Genomic DNA, 20,947 nt, shown 5'->3' with positions numbered 1-20,947 from the left:
CATTTGTAGGCAGAAATTAGGTTAATTTCTCACCGTCTGTCAGTAGCCTCTGCAGCACGGTCCAAATGCGGATCAAGCTTCAGTGGCAAGGGAGATTTAGACTACCCTTACTAGGTTTCTTTATCTTTATAATTGTTTTTACAATTGTATTTTTTTTTTTACTTTTAATGGGGGGGGGGGGGGCTTTGGAGAGACATCAGGGATCTAAACAGACCCCTAATGTCTCCTTTTTGAGACTGAGAAAGGGACTGAAGACAGTCCCTTTCTATGCAACCTGGGCTGTACTGTAATGAACGAGATAGGAGTCTGTATAGAGACTCCCATTCATTCACAAACTGACACAGAGTATAGATCACTTTGTTCATTCAGGAAAGAAAAGGGGCTGGTAAACACATCTTTACCAGCCCCCCGCTCTCCATTCTGACACACTACACTTGCCCATTCCCCAGCTGCAGCTGCAGCCAGTGGAAGGGGACGGAGGGAAAGCCAGCTAGCAGAGCTGCGTAGAGGGGCCACCAGGGATCGGTGAGCGAAGGGGGTCACTGAAGAGGGGTCCCAGTGAGGGGAAGCACTCAGGATTCTAAAAAAATGTAACTGCAACTGTTGGCGGGAGAGCCAGTGGGCGATGGTGGATTAAGCTTTGTGGAGATGGATCAGTGTGGTGGTGAAGGCAGAGGACAGTAGGAGGGAGAAGCCAAGGGCAGCACAGGCATTTTAGGCAGTGCAGGAGGAGAGGAAGTAGCGGAGGAGAGGTAGAGAGGCGGCGGCAGTGGTTCAGGGGGGTAATTTTAGGTGAATACCTCTGATCAGTGGCTTGTTAGTCGCTAATTAAAGTTATTATTTTGTTCAGCAGAGTCTGCTGAACATTTCTGTTGAAATGTGAAGTGATCATGAGCTTATAGCAGAAGGAGGAATGAGGTCTGTTTGGCGTAGGGACCTAGCCAGCTGGAAGCAGTGCTGTAGGTTCGTACGCCTTATGGACCTGGTAGTAAAAGGGTTAATCAATGAAGTAACTGATCAGAATGTGAAAACCAGAGCATGAAAATTCTATTCTGTGAATGCAGAAGGTTTTTCCATCTTTAACCCTAGACTGGATTTCCACTTTATTCCTATATTCCTGCACCCCCAACTTGGTAAACTGGATAATCTTAAATGTTTGACACCTATCATCTGAAGGCTACCCTCACAGTGCTGTAGGGTATTCAGTTGGCCCACATATGACCTGCTATCTTGATTTGGAAATACCAGCTGTTAAGAGTGACTTACCTGCCCAGCTCTGCATTTCCAGGACATAATCCTATATCTTCCATGCCTGCATTTCCAAGATTCCCTGAACTCCAGAATTCCTGACAGTACTTCTAGTATCCCTGATGGTACTCCCAATGGCACTCACTGAATCTATGTTAGTAGTTATAGTGCTGTTTGCAAAATTCCTGACAGTACTTTCTGTGTTTCTGCCAGTACTTTCAATAGCACTCGCAGAACCTCTGCCAATACTTTTATAGCTGTTTGCAGAATCCCTGCCAGGAATTACAGTATCCCTGCCAGTACTTCCAATGGGACTTACAGAATCTCTGAGAGTGCTTCAATGCTCCTTGTAATATCACTGTCAGTACTTCTAGGTGTAGCCAGGTGCAGGCTACTGTAGTATGAATATAGCAGACATTACCTTCATTAGCTGCTCCTGTTTCCCTCAATCTAAAAATTATTTGCATCACACTTCTGAGCCAGGAAGCATAGGACGTGGGATTTGTAGTCCTGTGTTCAGCCATTACTGGATTGCTTAATCCCTTTCAGACTATATTCCCCAACAAGCCACCCACCAAGAAGATGGATTATGGGAGAGGCTATAAAAGAAGTTTCCCAGCAGGCCTGCACTCTCTTTTTCCCAGGATTCATCAGTGAGCATCAAAGCTGCCACTCAGCTGTTGGGATCGTGGCCTACCAGGTTTAAGGGAGTCATTACTGTCCCTGCCTGAGAGGTTCTGCATCGCTGCACGACATTCAGGAGATCCCTTCTTCCTCCTGCTGGCAATCAGTGCAGCACATGCCAGCCCAGACTGCAGTGTCCACATCTGACTGTCTACTGCATCCATCTTTTTGCTGGTTGATATACAGATATCAACCAGCAAAAAGATGGATGCAGTAGACAGTCAGATGTGGACACTGCAGTCTGGGCTGGCATGTGCTGCACTGATTGCCAGCAGGAGGAAGAAGGGATCTCCTGAATGTCGTGCAGCGATGCAGAACCTCTCAGGCAGGGACAGTAATGACTCCCTTAAACCTGGTAGGCCACGATCCCAACAGCTGAGTGGCAGCTTTGATGCTCACTGATGAATCCTGGGAAAAAGAGAGTGCAGGCCTGCTGGGAAACTTCTTTTATAGCCTCTCCCATAATCCATCTTCTTGGTGGGTGGCTTGTTGGGGAATATAGTCTGAAAGGGATTAAGCAATCCAGTAATGGCTGAACACAGGACTACAAATCCCACGTCCTATGCTTCCTGGCTCAGAAGTGTGATGCAAATAATTTTTAGATTGAGGGAAACAGGAGCAGCTAATGAAGGTAATGTCTGCTATATTCATACTACAGTAGCCTGCACCTGGCTACACCTAGAAGTATGTTACTAGCAAGAAGATAATTTGGGCATGAGCCCGCTCACCAGATCCTGGAGGTAGTTGGTACACACACAGGAAGCGATGCAGCATACAGATGCTGCATCGCTTCCTGTGTGTGTACCAACTACCTCCAGGATCTGGTGAGCGGGCTCATGCCCAAATTATCTTCTTGCTAGTAACATACAACACATGGACACTCATGCAGACATCATAATCTGGATTGCCAAGGAACATGCCAGTTCTGTCATACGCAATATTTTTCTGCTGACTGCTGAACCTTTTATTCTTCCAAGGGGATTCCACCATTCTGCATCTTTGAGCTCCAACATGCCAGTGAAGACTGTGTTCAGGGCCTGACACTTGGACTACCCCTTTCTTCTCATCTGCAGGGAAGTGTGACTGACTCAAATACTGCGCAATCTCTCCAAAGATTTGGAGTTTCTACAGGCTGGCCCCTTCCCCTGGCTATAGTCTGTCATAATTAAGCCATCTGGCCTATTCAGTTACTCACTATATATTATTGCCCTGCACATTTAAGTGTTTATATTCAATACTGTTTGATTGTTATTCTGTACATACCTGACTGCCAATTCAACCGGTCCTGGGTGCTGTCCCAGGGTTTGGCTGACTGACACTTAATTACACTTCCTGGTTGGTAAATACAGAAAGTCTGCTGAATTCAGTTTCATTGTGTCTGTGATTCATTTAAAGGGGTATACATTATGTCTGAACCTAGAGTGTCAGAAGGAATGGGAAGTTCCCAGGGTCAGGGCAGCACAAGAGGACAAGCAATATCCAGTGGCTCTCACAGTGGTAACCCTACATTTGGGGGCTCATCCGGGTTGTCCTCTGCTGCAGGCCTCAGCCAGCCAAGCCACGAGCCACTGAGTGGGCAAGACACGGCCACTGCAGCCGCACGGGTACAAGTGCAAAGGGCTTGTATGAAATGGTGCATAGTCATAGAGGTCCCAGGGAGTATGTGCACTGAGAAGGAAATCTGACAGTGGGTAAGGACCCTAGTACCAGAGCAGAAAGTGTACATTCTGGGTACGAGGGCAGAGTTTACCCTGGACTATGTTCAGGTGATGATGGAATGGCAGGAGGAAATCCCCGCTTGTTTCCGGGAAGAAAATATATGTCTAGCAGAGGGGGTAGATGCCTGGGTAATCCTGTTACAGCCAAGGGAGGATGCAGTGGAAAGGCATACACAGGCCAGTTCAGCAAATACAGGACTGGCTGACACAGACCCTTACGGGGCTAAGGCGTCTCCTGTTTTGTTCTATGCTGACATGAGATCAGTAAGTTGAAAATCTGGTAAAGAATGGCCCCACTGGCCACTACTACCAACCAAGGGTACAGGAAGCTCCATTTTTTCTCAGGGCAACTGTCAACCCCTGTTGGAGAAGAAGAGTTTGAGATATGGATGGATCAGGCCACTCAGGCAGTAGAAGACTGGAGCATTCCAGAGGCTGTAAAGAGACGGCGGCTTAGTGAAAGTTTTAGAAGTCTGACGGCAGAGGTAATTCTTAGTTTGCGAATAGGAAAGAAAGACTGTGTAGCTATGAACTACATAGAGGCCGTGTATGCTATATTCGGAAAGGGTAGAGAAGCTTTCCAACCTTCTATACAAATTCAATCACACTCACCAAACGAAAGGGGGAGAGGCTTGTATGAAAGCCACAGTCAAGCGAGACTATTCTGGCCCCTTTGTCACACTTAAAGCTGATTCTCAGGAAGAAGAGACAGGGGTAGGGCTTATTCCAGAAATAGTGCCCATGGGGACGCTGTCGCAGAACAGGGGAAGAGTCCTGGTTAGTGTTCGGAACATTACCAACCAACCAGTCAGTCTTAAGCCTTGTATGGTTATAGGGCCACCCCTATGACACCTGGAATACCTGGTACATAGACAAGACAGCAGAGATCACAGAAGAGAGTTCCATGCGCAGTACCCCACTTTGACCCCCAGGTGGAAGGAAAGTGTAAGGAGCAGCTATCTAGATGGGAAGAGATGTTCTTTAAAAAAAAATTTGATATGGGCTGTGGAAAGAGTGCACAACAGCAGATCCAGCTAAGCAAAGACAAGCCTTTCCGGGAGAGGTTCCAGAAGATACCTTTGAGTGACCTCGAAAATCTCAGAGAGCAGTTGGCTGAATTTAAAAAATCTGGAGTAATTAGGAAATCCAGGAACCCTTATGCATCCCCCATAGTGGTGGTACAAAAGAAAAATTGGAAGTCCATTGACTATCGAACACTAACCCGAAGAACATTCCAAGATCAATGCACCACGCTTCATATAGAACATGCTCTACAGTGTTTGTCTAGAGCAAAATGGTTCAGCATGTTGGATTTGAAGAGTTGGTATTTTCACATACCAATGCATTTTGATGATCAAGAGAAGATGCCTTCATTAGCCGTTAAGGTTCTTTGAGTTCGATCGAATGCAAAAAATATGGCTGTGACGCTTGGCTGAGACCATCTGAATGTCTGCTACAGTGTGTTTGGGTGGTGCCACAGTGTGTTTGGGTGGTGCCAGTGGGGGGGGGCAGGTCTGTAGAGGTGATGTCTGAGCGTATCGTATGATGTCATACTGTAAGGGAGCTGAGCGGAGCGGCCGGAGTCTTGTGTTTGAGTCTGCGGGACAAGAACAAGGCAAGCCGGGAGCGGGACTGTCAGTGCTGTTTGGACTGGAGTGGACTGAAAGGACCACTTGGCATGGAGAGAGACTGTCACTGTGACTCAGGAGGGGATGTGTCGTGACCTGAGGTAAAGGTGTCATGATCATCTGCTGTCAGTGTCACTGTGTCAATTTCATGTGTGTATGCCTGCACATTCTTATTTCTTATCTTCCTGAGTCCTGTCCCTGAGCTACAGTACCTGCGCCCATTGTGTTTCCAATTCAATTCCGTTGCGCTGGTGCTCGGCGCTGCAGGCTGTAATCTCACGCTCGCTGAAGTGGGAAAACACATTTTCCTGTTGCAGCGGGCGCGCGAAAGAAGCAACAGTGTTCCCTCTCTATGGAGCGGACATTGTCGCTCAATGTAAGCAATGTCTTGTCGCTCATTGATAGAGGGGAAAACACATTTTTCCTTTCCCAATGAGGGAGCCAGCTCGGGTGTCAATCTCGCCGATAACAGAGGCGAGATTGACACAATATAGCGGCCACGTACTGTACTTAGTATATTGAAAATAAAATAAGAAATATGTTTTTTGCCTTAAATCACATTGCTAATTGCAGATTTTACTTCTTTGTAACCTAAATACTGAATTTTGCACTTAAAACTGTAATTTTTGGAAATTACAATAAAAACTTGGCTGTGCTAGTAAATTTTGGGTGTCATGTCAGTAAATTTCAATCTGGTAGGTTGGCAACACTGGACACGTAGTCTCAGCTGAAGGAGTGGCAATGCAAAAGTATATATACAATGGCCCGGATTCACATACATTGGCGCATATTTATGCGGGCGTAGCGTATCTCCTTTGCGCTACGCCGACGCAGTGCAGAGAGGCAAACATGGAATTCTGGAAGCCAGTGCTCCCCAAGCTGCGTCGGCGTGGCTTCGATTTCGAAGGCGTAAGCCGGCGTAGGTGGAAGTGGGTGTAACCCCATGCAAATGATGGTCTGAGCGTGGAGCAGTGTTTTATGCCCAGCGTATCATGAACGGAGCATGCGCAGTGACGAGGACGTATGACCACACCCCTGTGCGCATGCTCACAACTTTGCCGGCGCAACTTCCTGGGATACGCCGGCCCGCTGGCTTACGCCGAGTGCATAAATACGCCCAGCCATATGCCCGTCCGGCGCAAAAGTACATCCTGCTTGTTTCCCCCCCTGAAGCAAGGTACTTTTGTTGAGCGATGGCAGCTGCAAATGTTGGCAAGGAGAGGAGGAAGAGAATTTTTTCTAAGGAGGAGAGGGATGTCTTGATTTCGGCAATAGCCAAATTTGATAAGTACCTCCATGGTGCCCACAGTGCCAGGACCAGCAGGGCACGTAAGAGGGAGATCCTGGAGGAGATCACCCTGGAGGTCAATGCCATTGGGAATGAGACCGTGACAAGCTGGCCCTTATGAGGAGGCACGCCAGGGGCACGGGAGGAGGACCAGCTTCTGCTCTGCAGTTGACGGATGAGGAGGAGGTCATCGCCCGATGTCTGGAGCGGGAGCAGGTGGAGGGCATGGAGGGCTTTGACTCTGGTGACCAGGCCTTGAGGACAGGTAAGTGTGTTTTATCCCCTATCTGGTGTGTAGCATGTGAGGGGGTGGAAGGGAACATGTGACAAGTGTGTGGGTCCACCAACATGTGATTACTTTGTGTCATCCACAGATGTGCTGGAGGGAGCTGGGCCATCGTCAGCTGCTGGACGACCCACGCCATCCCCGGAGGAGTGTGCCCACACCTCTCCTCTAGAGGAAGTTGAGGAGGAGCATGGGGGCCTTGAGGAAGGTGTCTACCTCGAGGAGGATACCATCATCCCTGGACCCTCCCAAACCTCCTCCCCATCAGGGAAAGCCCCTCACCCTCCTCCCCCATCAGGGAAAGCCCCTCAAGGGCCTCCCCATACAGACGGCCCCAAGCCTCTCCTACCCCCAGGAAGGCTATGCGCAAGACAAGGGGTGTTCCTGAATCCCTCCAGGAAGGGCTTGCGAGGGAACAGGCCCGCCAGATGCGCCATATGGGTGTGATTGCCGGTGACCTGCGCCGTGTGGCAGACAGCCTGGCCTCTTCAGCCAAGACCCAGGCTGAATGCACACTGGCTGTGCAGGGCACCGCAGCCACTGTGCGGCAGTGCCTGACACAGCAGGCTGAGCAGACCAGCTCGATATCTGAAAGCCTGCAGGATGTCAGTGCCAACTGCACTGCTCTGGTCACCTGCGTTGGGGAGCTGCAGGCCACAACATCAGGCCTCGTGGCAGAGGTGAGGATCCTGGGAGTAGCGGTACAGGCCAACATGGCTACCATCGAGGTGGAGGAACGGCAGACCAGGCGCCACCAGCGGCACACCACCACCCGCCAGCTGCGGATGCAGGCTCAGACCAACGCAGTCCTCACCCACATTGCCCTTGCGTTGGAGGGCAGGCAGCCAGTATCTGCCAGGAGGGACATACCAGGCGATGATCCTCCTCCTGATGCCCCACCCCCCCACCCGAGGCTCCCCCCAGACAACTGAGGAGCCGGAGCTGTGGCACCATGCCTGGCCCACGACAGAGCAAATGAGTGCCTTTTTTTTCTTTTCTTTGCTCAGGTTATGAGCTTTTTGTTTTTGTTTGCTCAGGTTATGAGCTTTTTATTTTCTTTGCTCAGGTTATGAGCTTTTTTATTTTTGTAGTGACTGTACACGGTCAGTAGTGCAGGCTACAGTGTGACTGGTGTGTGAATGTGAGTAACATGCCTGCCAGCAGGGTGTGTCACCTTGGGTCGTCGGGGAGAGGTTATCCCCACGACCGTGTGAATGTGGTATGAATGGACAGCAACACCATTGGGGCCTTGGCATGGCATTGCTGCTCCCAAGTCCTGCATGGTGGACTTGGGCTAAACCAATGTGAAGTGGATGTGGTGTGTGTGAGCACAGGACCCCAGATAGCAAGTCAGTTTTTTTTTTTTTATTAAAAAATAATTTTTTTCATATTTTTTTATTTTTATTAATATTCTTTTTAGTTCCTTTTTTTATATATATTTTTCTTTATTTCGTCTTTCTCAATTTGCGGCAGCACCCCCCCCAGGCCCATGCCTGAAGCTGTGTAAGGGGCCCCATAATTCCTGATGGCGGCCCTGCCTGGCATGTTGGCATACAGGTGTTGTCCTGCAAGTGTGGTTGCTCAGCTCGTCCGTAACGGTGCTGCAGCTGCTGTCCAGCTGACCTGTGCACGTCTGGTGCTGAGTTACACCTGCTTTATGTGGAATAACTTTAGGCCGGACGTTGAAGTTGCGCGCACCGCACGTAGCCTGCGCCGGGCGCACGTACGTTTGTGAATCGCCGTATCTCCCTCATTTGCATATTTGAATACAAAATCAATGGGATCGGCAAATGTGCCCAGCGTAAATATGCGCCTACGATACACCGGTGTAGGAAAGTTACGTAGGTCGTAGGAAGCCTATTTTCAGGCGTATCTAGTTTTGTGGGCACGGCGCACAGATACAACGGAGATTATTTACACTTACGTGGCGTATATCGAGATTCGTCGACGTAAGTGCTTTGTGAATCCGGCCCAATGTGTACATATGTTCACCGCGCTAACCAAAATATATAGCAGCCAACACCACAAAATAGATCAATTTTGCAACACAAACCAAACATAGAAAATAAGTGTAGCGCTAAAAAAAGGGAATGAAAAAAAATTGTGTGAATAAGTCTTATAGCAAATGGAGTGGGAACACCACAAGTGTTCATACAATCAGCTAATCACAGTGCAGAATGTTTAAAGTCTGTGAAAACAATCCAAACAATCCAACTGAGAGTGTGTGATCAGAAATTGATAGAAGGTCCACCACCAAATAGTGATATTGAGAGGCTTACCAGAGGGATCGGACCCAAGTAAGTGTACATTTATCAGGCCGATCAAGCTTATAAAGTACAGGGCCCAGATTCACAAAGGACTTACGACGGCGTATCTCCACGTACGTCATCGTAAGTCCGAATGTGCGCCGTCATATCTACGCGCCTGATTCTTAGAATCATTTGCGCTTGAATTAGGCCAAGATACGAGCGGCGTAAGTCTCCTACGCCGTCGTATCTTGGGTGCATATTTACGCTGGCCGCTATGTGGCGCTTCGGTTGATTTCCACGTTGAATATGCAAATGAGCTAGATACGCCATTTCAGGAACGTACTTGCCCCCGGCAAATTAAAATACGCTGTTTACGTAAGGCGTCCGACCGGCGTAACTTTACCCCTCATAAAGCAGAGGTAAGTCATGTTGAGGTATGGTCGTCGGAAACGTCGGAAAAACGTTGTATTTTACGTCGTTTGCGTAAGTCGTACGTGAATGGGGATGGGCGTAGGTTACGTTCACGTCGACTAAGCATTGAGCCGGCGTAATTTAGGGAGAAAATTCGAACGTGATACTTAGCATGTGCGCGCATGCGCCATCCGGTAGGCGCATCATCTGGGCCCAGGTTCCTAAATCCAAATCGACTCCAATGTTGAATAAGTCTATGGAACTCCTAAGGCATTCGTGTAGGTATTATTTAATACTAAACCATTCAATAGGAAACCAGTCAGATAGTAATAATGGACACTTCCAGTAATGATGATAAATCATCCAAGTATTTCAAAATGTACGGAACAAGAAGAAAAAAACAAGGGTGCACATAGTGTAAATCCGTAAAAAGTTACCTTGCAGTATTTATTTAAAAAGTTTACACTTACATTTAGGTGAACATAACAAGTGCTTTAAAATCAATCAAGCAGTGGGGTCAATGTTCTGTCCCGACGCGTTTCGTTCTCATAAACGTCATCTGGGTGGAGTGGCAATGGACCTTAAGAAGCTGGAGGCTGTTACCTCCTGGCCTCGGCTGAGGACTGTCACAGAGTTGAGATTATTCTTATGCCTCATTTTTTGGGTTGTAAAAAAACATGTTTTTTAAAAATGTAATTTAAAATGATCGTGTGTGGGCTTCAGAGCATTTTTTGGGTTCTGAAAAACTACAAAAAAAAAATTCGAACATGTTCTAATTTTTCACAACGTTTTAAACAATGTCGTTTTTCGGGTTGTAAAAAATTATCGTGTGTGGGCTTTACCGACGTGAAAAAAACATGCATGCTCAGAAGCAAGTTATGGGACGGGAGCGCTCGTTCTGGTAAAACTACCGTTCGTAATAGAGTAAGCACATTCATCACGCTGTAACAGACAGAAAATCGTGAATCGTCTTTTACTATCACGAAATCAGCTAACGCAGCACAAAGGGTGGCGCCATCCGAATGGAACTTCCCCTTTATAGTGCCGTTGTACGTGTTGTACGTCACCGTGCTTTGCTAGAGCATTTTTTTTTTCACTATCGTGTGTAGGCAACGTCGTTTTAATGATGAAGTTGAAAAAAACTTCGTTTTTTCTAGAGGCTGAAAAACATAGTTTTTTACAACCCGAAAAATGATCGTGTGTACTCGGCATTAGGGTTCTGTTCTTAGAAGAAAGAAAGTCACCACTCCAGGTGGGTCTACTATACGGTCACACACTGTTTACAGGATTCCAAGGGTGCTGGCGGTGCACTAGGCAAGCATAAAAGATAGATGAAGGATGGATGGCCGCACTCCAAAAAACGTACAGGTTGTCTTTTATTAAATGAACAGCAGATACATCACCAGATCAAAACAACAGGAACAGGGGAACAGCCGACGTTTCGCACAAAATCAGTGCTTATTCATGGCGTATTCAGGGTTCTGTTCTTACTACCAATGGAGAATTTGGCAAAGATTGCTAGAGCCATTAATGAGCTGCTGCAGAATGATGTGGGCGAAGCTACAGATGGGCCAAACTGAGGAAACCTGACAAAACAAGGGGATAAGAGAGCCCGAGACTTTATCCAGAATTAATGGAGAAGATTTTCCATCCCTTAAAAAGGAGTCTCACTGAAGCACCAGTTCTAGCGTATGCTGACCCCTCTAAATCTTACAAGCTTCATGTTGACGCCAACCAAAATGGTCTTACTCCCTCTGAAAAAAACTACCCGTATACAAGTTGGAGTTCCTGACTTTAAAGTGGGTCATAGTTGACAGCCTGAGGGACTACTTATACAGAGCTACATTTGTGGTCAAAACAGACAATAATCTGTTGACTTACTAACTGTCAACTGCCAAGCTGGACACCACTGGGCTTCATTGATTGGCCGCTCTGTCTGTGTTCAAGTTCAGCCTAAAGTACTGACCAGGAGTAGAAAACCGAGATGCAGATGCTCTATCCCGAAGACCCTAGGGTTCAGATGTCGATTTGGAGAGCTGGGTTAATTTGACCTCCGAAGGAGTCCATGCGGTGTGCCATGGGGTGAAGCATCGTTACAAGGGTGTCACTGGAGCTGAAACTGCTGGAGATGCCCTGGCTGGGGGGACCAAATGCTATTGAGACCTGACTCAAGTGTGCAGTGGGGAGCTGCCCCAGCTGACAAATGAGGATTTCAGAAAGAACCCACTATGCAGCCTTACTAGGAAAACATTTGTTGATCAAGACCCTCAGGTGCTGTTAGACAGTTCTGTCAGAGACTTTAAGACAGTTTACAGAGAGTGGAATTGGATGCAATTGAAAGATGGAGTCATCTTTCAGAAAGAACCCTCTGGAAGCTCAGAAGATGCTCGGCAGTTGTTCCTTTCTGAGAAGCACTAATATGTACTGTAGTGCTAACGGCTCTTCACGATGATCATTGACACTTAGGGGTAGACAGAGCCTTTTAAACTAGCCAGAGAAGTTTTTTTCCTATCCATCCATGAGGGCCAAAATTGAAAGCTACTGTTGCTCTTGTATCCGATGCATCCAACGGAAGACCCTTCCCCAATGGGCCACCTACAGAGCCAAGGGCCAATGGAAAAATTCAAGGGGTATGAATACTTTTTCAAGGCAATTTATGAAGCTATGGATCGCCCAGGGAAGTTTAATAAAATTTGGAAACCCTGGCTAGACACCCAGGATACGGCAGATTCTCTAATTTCCTTGGTAATGAATTTCACATCATACGAGTAGCTCCTTTAATGGTTTTTGATATGGTCATGCTGGCCATATTTGATACTCAATTACTTTGAGGTGCAATCACCACATGCGGAACACATTTTTGGGGGTTTTCTAGGCACGAACCCTTTACTTTATTGCAATTATTTTATGGGTGAGCACAACAATGACCCTTTCACCTTTCTAATGATTGACATATGACTTACTGTTTGATTTGCGGTACTTGAGATTATGCTACTTGCTAAAAATTGATACACTGTAGATCTCGCAACTCGTACTTGTGTACATTTGTCCACTGTAATCTCTTATATACTGTACTGTACATATACAGTTTTAGGCAGACGTGACACTTTGAATGTATTTTCCTATCCTCAAAAAGTTTTTTATTTTTGTGAATGTACCTCTGTCTACATATACGCAATAAGAAAATAATAGCAGGCAATTTCCATCATGTTTTACTACATTACTAACCTCATTATCTTTTGCCATATCACTAAACATAAGCAGTGCCTCTGCTGCAGCAAGAGCAAATATCAGATTCTTGTGAACAGTTGTCCTCTCTGATACTGGAACCCTGAAAATAAAAATAAATTTTTGACTTGATGGAGCATCAACCTTAATGAACCGCTGCATCATAATAAACCTTGTATCTATATCTCAGGCCTAGTACACACGAGAGGATTATCCGCTAGAAACGGTCCTCCGGACCGTTCCCGCAGATAAATCCTCTGGCGGATTTTGATCTGATGGTTGTACTAACGATCAGATCGAAATCCGTGCGGAATCCATCCACGGTGACGTGTCGCGCCATCGCCGCGACGTGCGCGGCGCTGGAAGGTAAAGACTTCCCACGCATGCGTCGAATCATTACAACGCATGCGAGGGAAGGGATCGGATGGATTGATCCGGTGAGTCTGTACAGACCACCGGATCAATCCGCTGGACAGGATTCCAGCGGATAGATTTCTTAGCATGCTAAGACATTTTTATCCGCTGGAAATCCATCGGCCCGAAAAAAAAACGCAGAAAAATATCCGCTGGGCCGTACACACCACAGGATCTATCCGCTGTAACTGATCCGCGAATAAATACCAGCGGATAGATCCTCTCGTGTGTACGGGGCCTCAGGCATATTTCCTTATGCTTCCTACTTGTTCTAACATATAGAGCAGCGATGGCGAACCTTGGCACCCCAGATGTTTTGGAACTACATTTCCCATGATGCTCATGCAATCTACAGTGTAGAGGAGCATCATGCGAACTGTAGTTCCAAACCATCTGGGGTGCCAAGGTTCGCCATCACTGATATAGAGTATTTTTTTGTAAAATTATAATGTAAACATTTGTTTTGTCATGATGGAATTCACTTTGTTATTCTGAAAACATGGATATTTTGAAAGTTAAAGATTATAGTTCTATTAGCTACTGTATAATAATATCAAGTAGGTTATTACCCCACGATGAGGAAGAGCATAAAAGTCACCACAAGACCACATAATGATACTCCACAGCCAATAAACGTCAAGGTTCTTAGAATCCACTCTTCTTCTGTACTTCTCTGCATATGTACAAAAAAGAATTCTATAATTATAACAAAGCTATGGAACGTAAGCTATGAGCCGTCACCCAATCTAAGAAAATCATGTCAAAGATCATTTATTCATAAATTTATTTTAAATAGTGGCATAGCAACAAGGGTTGGCTGAAATAATAACCACTACAAGACACATGAACCCTGGAGGCCCAGCTGTGATCTCTATACAAGAATGCTTATTTGTATTTTGCAATAATGAAAAATTTAGAGCATTATCAGTAAGAACAGTGCTGCAATCTTCAAGGACTACTAACAGGCTTGTTTTATCACTACTAGGGAAGAACACTGATGTAACATAAAAACATTGTCTTACATTTATGTCTGTAAAGAGAACTTAACAACATGCACTGCTGTGTTAATGATAAGCTGGAGCCATTTAGTCCATCTTCAGGTTTTTTAGCATGACTAAAATGTGAAGACATCATACCTGGACATCATACACTTGCAACAGGATAGCAAAATTTGTGGTGTGATTACAAAAACATATGGTTGCATCATCAAGAATATTTTTAATGGTACATCCAGCAGTGGACCATGTTCCTCCATGTTCAGTCCTACAGATAAAATATAAAAAGGTAATGCCAATAATATTTATCATTTTTTTTATAAATCTCTTTATTACATTTTTTCTTTTTCATATCCAAATATATCGTTCACATTTCACATTTATCAACTTTCTCCAAATTTCTATAAAATCTATAAAACCATACAAATCATTTCATTACAATTACATACATTATATTTATACATTGCATACATTTGACCTCTTTCTTAACCCATTCTTCCATTGGTGTAGTTCCATCCCATTTCCATACCCCCCTACCCCGAAGCCGTCGTCACGTTCTCTATCCAATTTGCCCATACCTTTCCATATTTCTCCCCTTTTCCTCTATTACAATATGTCTCCTTATATAGTGACAGATTGTTATTTACTAAATCTTTCCACTGCACCAGCGAGGGAGCTTCCACCCTCTTCCAATTTAACACTATTGCCTTTCTTGCATAGAAGAGCAACAGGCCTACCTGTGTTCTTCTTTTTATATGGGCCGTATTTTCCAATACTAATCCCAATAGGCAGATCTCTGCCTCCAGGTCGAGCTGAACTGATGTTACTTTATCAATTACTCTCAAGACCTCTCTCCAAAATAACACTATCTTCGGACAGGACCAAAAGATACGAATAAAGTTTCCTGGGATACCTGCACATCTCCAACAGTTTTGAGAATTTGACGGAAATATTTTGGACAATTTATACGGTGTATAGTAACTTCTGTGTGTTATTTTAAATTGAATAAATTTGTCTCGAAGTGAGACTAATATCTGGAATAGAAATTTATATATCTCCCCCCGAGATAACCGTAATCGCTTACCGGAGCCGTCGGTAGCGGTGGAGGCGATCAAGTCCTGTCCCCTGCTCGGCTGGGATATGAGTGAGGGCAAGATGGCCCCCACCCGTCCCCATAGCATAGCAGGGCAGAAGTGACGTCAAAACGTCACTTCCGCCCATGCTTCTTAAAGCAATATTTTCTTGTTGTCATTTTTTCCAATGGCAATTATTAGATCTGAGGTCTTTTTGACCCCAGATCTCATATTTAAGAGGACCTGTCATGCTTTTTCTATTACAAGGGATGTTTACATTCCTTGTAATAGGAATAAAAGTGATCCATTTTTTTTTCAGTGTAAAAATTTATAAAATAAATAAAAATAAATAACAAAACAAAAAAAATGTATTTTTAAATCGCCCCGTCCCGACGAACTCGCGGGCAGAAGCGAACACATACGCGAGTAGCGCACGCATACGAAAACAGTGTTCAAACCACACAAGTGAGGTCTCTAGGGTGTTCGAAAAAAATAAATATAATGTTTGCGGGTTTTAAGTAATTTTCTAGCAAAAAAATATGTTTTAGTCTTGTAAACGCCAAATCTGAAAAACAGCCAAGGTCCTTAAGTGGTTAAAACAGTTATTTTTTTTCTAGAAAACTACTTAGAACCCCCAAACATTATATATTGTTTTTTGTTCTAACACCCTAGAGAATAAAATGGCGGTCATTGCAATCCCTTTTGTCACAGCGTATTTGGGAAGCGGTCTTACAAGTGCAGTTTTTTGGGGGAAAATTCACTTTTTTTAATAAAAAAATAAGACAAGTTAGCCCAATTTTTTTTATATTGTGAAAGATAATGTTACGCTGAGTAAAATGATATCCAACATGTCACGTTTCAAAATTGCGCCCGCTCGTGGCATGGCGACAAACTTTTACCCTTAAAAATCTCCATAGGCGATGTTTAAAAAATTCTACAGGTTGCATGCTTTAAGTTACAGAGGCGGTCTAGAGCTAGAATTATTGCTATCACTCTAACGATCACAGCCATACCTCACATGTGTGATTTAAACACCGTTTTCATATGTGGGTGCTGCTCACATATGCGTTCGCTTTTGCGCGCAAGCTCATCGGGAGTGGGTGCTTTCAAATGTTTTATTTATTTTTTCTTATTTATTTTACTTTATTTTATTGATTTTGACACTGTTTTTTTTTTTTTTTTGTCACTTTTATTTCTATTACAAGGAATGTAAACATCCCTTGTGATAGAAAAAAGCATGACAGGCCCTTTAGGAGCTATGGGCGGAAGTGAAGTTTTGACTTTGCTTCTGCTTTGCTATGGTATGGAGATGGGTGGGGGCCATCTTGCCCTCACTCGTATCCATACGAAGCAGGAGACAAGACCCGATCGCCTCCACCTCTACCGATGGCTTCGGTAAGAGGCAGAGGGCGCGGGAGCGCGGCGGGAGGGGGGCACTCTTCCGCTACGATAACGGTGATCTCGCGGGGAATCTGCCACAGAGACCACCACTATCGTAAGCCGGACCACCTGCTGAAAAGATGGATACCTGGGTTATGGCATCTTTAACCACCTCAACACTGGGCACTTTCACCCCCTTCCTGCCCAAGCCCTTTTTTTAGCTTTCAGCGCTGTCACAATTTGAATGATAATTGCGCGATCCTGCAACACTTTACCCAAATGGAAATTTTTCCCCACAAATAGAGCTTTCTATTGGTGGTATTTGATCACCTCTGCGGTTTTTATTTTTTTCGCTATAAACAAAAGAAGAGCGACAATTTTTTTAAAAAAAAGCAATATTTTTTACTTTTTGCTATAATAAATATCCCCAAATAAAAAAACAAATGTTTTTCCTCAGTTTTGGCCGATACGTATTCTTTTACATATTTGTGGTAAAAAAAAAATCGCAATAAGCGTATAGTGATTGGTTTGCGCAAAAGTTATAGTGGCTACAAAATAGGGAATAGATTTATAGCATTTTATTTTTTTTTATTTTTTTTTACTAGTAATGGGGGCAATCAGTGATTTTTATCATGACTGCGATATTGTTTTTATATATATTTTGGGCGATATTTATTATAGCAAAAGTAAAAAATATTGCTTTTTTTTTCAAAATTTACGCTTTTTTTTGGTTTATATCGCAAAAAATAAAAACTGCAGAGGTGATCAAATACCACCAAAAGAAATCTCTATTTGTGGGAAAAAAGGAAGCCAATTTTGTTTAGGAGCCACGTCGCACGTCGCCACGTCAGTTAAAGCGACGCAGTGCCGAATCGCAAAAAGGGGCAAGGTACTTATATTGGTCTGGGTCTTAAGTGGTTAAATGGTCAGAATAAATGAATATTCTGGACAATGAACTATATGAAATCCTAACGCCTGACTTAAATGATCGCTCCCAATTGCAGCTTTAGAAGGATTTTTAACCCTGCTTTTCTCCTGCCAGGAGAGCTGGGCCAAAGCCCAATGTGCACAAGATCTTGGGGTTCTCAGGGTGCAATGTGTTCTCATTTTTCTTGACCATACTCAATGTAATGCTGAGTATGAATTAATGAAGTAAATCACCTAAATGCTGAGTCTGTAAAGATTTGTTTTCCTAACTTGATCATCAGCGCATCAGTCATTATACAACCTGAATATCAAACTGTATACCTTGTTGTTTCAAGTCAGCTCAAACTCTTTAACAACAGACAATAATTCATTGTCAGTATTGTTTGAATCTCATATACAAACATTTGAAAAACCTTTTATGGAGGTGGGAATGATTTTAAGAAGAGAGTAGGCATAAATGCAAGGGCTGTGTTGTTAATGCCTAAAATGTATTAGTACAAATTTTTGTACAAGGCCTTTGCCCCAGTGTGTGTTATTTTGATCTTATTTATAACATATTTGATTTGGAAAATAAAGAAACCTTGACTGTGTAGACATTACTGTGTGTATTTGAATTGAAATTAGAATTTTCCATAACAATAACAATAACAGGTTTTTTCAAATAGCTATTTACCAGTTGCGTACTGATTTCTTACTTTTATATTAATGTAGGTTCCTCTGGTGTCTATGTAATAATATACAGTATCTACTGCAGTGGCAGCCCCCATGTTCCTGGCCCCTAATCTACATGCAGGGCGCCGGACGCATAGATTTAAATGTTTTTTTGGTTTTTTAAGCATGTGATTAGAGCCTGAGACTCTAATTGGCTTAAAAAAGGGTGGGTTTGGGGGCGCGGAGCACTGCACCCTGAGCCCACCCAATTGTGTGACAATAGCAAATCAATATTCGGTGGTGGGTTTAACCAAACGAACGGGGAGACGTTGGAGTCAGGTGATTTGTTTGCCGTCCCCCCCCCCCCCTCAAGAACCTAATACTGATTTACATTCAACTGAACTAAATGCTTTTCCAAGCTTTTCTATAATTTTCAGTGTATGTGTATGTAAATGCAATTCTTAGGGGGATAGAGTAAGAAAATGTAAGACCATTTATCAGGTTGAAATTGCTGTCTGTCACGTTGAGAAATAGGTCCGTTGTGGCCCAAAAACATTGGCCCAGATTCAGGTAGGGGTGCGCACTGATACGGCGGCGCAGCGTATAATTTTTACGCTATGCCTCCGTAAATTACTGGAGCTACGCTGCATTCACGAAGCATTTGCTCCGTAATTTGCGGCGGCGTATCGTAAAAGGGGCCGGCGTAAGCGCACGTAATTTAAATGATCCCGTAGGGGGTGTGGATCATTTAAATTAGGCACGTTCCCGCGCCGAACGTACTGCGCATGCTCCGTCTGGAAAATTTCCCGACGTCCATTGCAGTAAATGACGTCGCAAGGACGTCATTGGCTTCGACGTGAACGTAAATGGCGTCCAGCGCCATTCACGAACGAGTTACGCAAACGACGCAAAATTTGAAAATCGCGACGTCCATACTTACCATTGGCTGCGCCTCCTAATAGCAGGAGCAGCCTTACGGCGAAAACGACGTACGCAAACGACGTAAAAAACGAGCGCCGGCCGCGCGTACATTTGTGAATCGGCGTTAGTATGCAATTTGCCTACTGTACACTGACAACTACGGGTGCGCCACCTAGCGGTCAGCGGCAGATTGCACCCTAAGATACGACGGCATAAGAGACTTATGCCAGTCGTCTCTTAGGCTACAGTCGGCGTATCTAGCTTTCTGAATACAGAAAGTAGGTACGCCGGCGCTACTTAGCAATTACGCTGCATATCTATGGATACGCAGGCGTAATTGCTTTCTGAATCTACCCCATTGTTGTGTTATGGTTTACTCTGCATATTTGCACATTGTTCTCGTAATATGACCTCATTGAGGTTCATTGATTGAGTGCTGGCTTTCTCTTCAAAATGGTAATATTGCTGTCTTTGACCCTACAGGAGAGAATCACTTGTTTATTTGTGCTGGTAACCATTGTCAACAAGACAGAAAGTGGGAAAGAAATCCAAAACTTTTGAGTTGTCTTTAGACCAAAGGATTACAGAAAATCCCCCAGCTGAGACACAATTCCTGTGACATAGCTTTATGATGGGAATAGCTTTCACTTTGGAGAGATTTCATCTAATTTCCTGTTTCATCTCACGGAGAGGAAGCTAACACAAATCTTCCAAGATGGGCACAGGCAGCAAAAAATAATCTGGTAGTGGATTTTATCCTACCCTACTCAGTCTAAAACTAAATAGGCTTTGGTTTTATATAAACTTTATTGAGTGTCAGGGCATACCATAGCATTTATAGCCTGACAGATAAAAGCCACCTTTATCCAATCACCGTGGAATTTGTCAAGAGCTGTAAAAACCTGTGAAACCACTTGTGTTCTAATTACATAACCAGTCATCATCCTTGCTGGCACACATGTGTTACATGGTTGGCAAGAGGTTAAAATGTCATTATATGTGAATCTAATATGGCATATACTGTACTGTAATACCACTACTTACCTCAATCTAGGAATACTAGATGCCTGCCTGTCTGACCCTTTCTTTGAAATGTTTTGAGCCACTGATCTGGTACAAGCATGCACATTAGACAGTAAAGTTGATTCCTAATCAATTCCAAATTAATTCCTAATCTGTATACATCTTCCAGGTCAGTGCCATACACTTTGAGACACAACCACCAAACAACTTATTTTTTAGGCGGAGGGGTTAGAAATTAAACTGGCCACATTCTGCTCCTTGTGCAGACACTGTCAGCATCTTTGAATCTTCAGACTACTATTCCATCGCTGCTATAGTATAGTAAGTGGCTCTGGACAGATGTGCCTCCCCACCAGGCCTGTTTGTGGTTGCTGAACTTTTCCATAATATACTTGTAGCGCCTGTGTACTTTTCAGTACAGGTGCTATATTAAATTTAGTTGGAGGATGAGAGAGTTACTTGCTCTCATCTATATTGATTCGCCAAATTTCAGCTGTCGCCAGTCCTGAACTGTCCTGTGGGTCATTCTGTGCTCCAGAGATGCAGTTTCATCTCTGGGTGACAGGTGGCACCAGAGGGGTTCAGGTGGAGCCGCTACTCCCCAGCAGCCAATTAGAGGAGTTTTCTCTCGCAGAGCATGCTGGGGAGGGGTTTTTCTGTGGCGGAGGCCATTGCTCGGGGTTCTTTGCGGGTTCCAGGTGCGGCACCCACCTTTAGGGTGTGCGCACATCACAGGCCCCAGTGATACGGCCTACCAGGCCGGGGCGCACGTGCTACGCAGAGTTCCTGAGTCTGGGCCCTTATTGCCCAGAGCAACTGATGC

General features: G+C 44.5%; 1 protein-coding gene across 1 annotated transcript in view; it reads right to left on the bottom strand.

Annotated features, from left to right (window-relative positions):
• The window catches only part of ADGRD2 (adhesion G protein-coupled receptor D2), a 999,543-nt gene that overhangs the window by 629,022 nt on the left and 349,574 nt on the right, over positions 1-20,947 (bottom strand). The window contains exons 14-16 of the mRNA XM_040324866.1: positions 14,291-14,417; positions 13,724-13,827; positions 12,741-12,843 (exon numbers count right to left, since the gene is read on the bottom strand). Of these exons, the coding sequence (XP_040180800.1) occupies positions 12,741-12,843; positions 13,724-13,827; positions 14,291-14,417 (334 nt within the window). The remainder of the gene's footprint in view (positions 1-12,740; positions 12,844-13,723; positions 13,828-14,290; positions 14,418-20,947) is intronic.

This window comes from Rana temporaria, chromosome 9 (genome assembly GCF_905171775.1).
Source record: "Rana temporaria chromosome 9, aRanTem1.1, whole genome shotgun sequence".
Lineage (NCBI taxonomy): Eukaryota > Metazoa > Chordata > Amphibia > Anura > Ranidae > Rana > Rana temporaria.
This window is presented reverse-complemented; position numbering and strand designations above follow the sequence as displayed.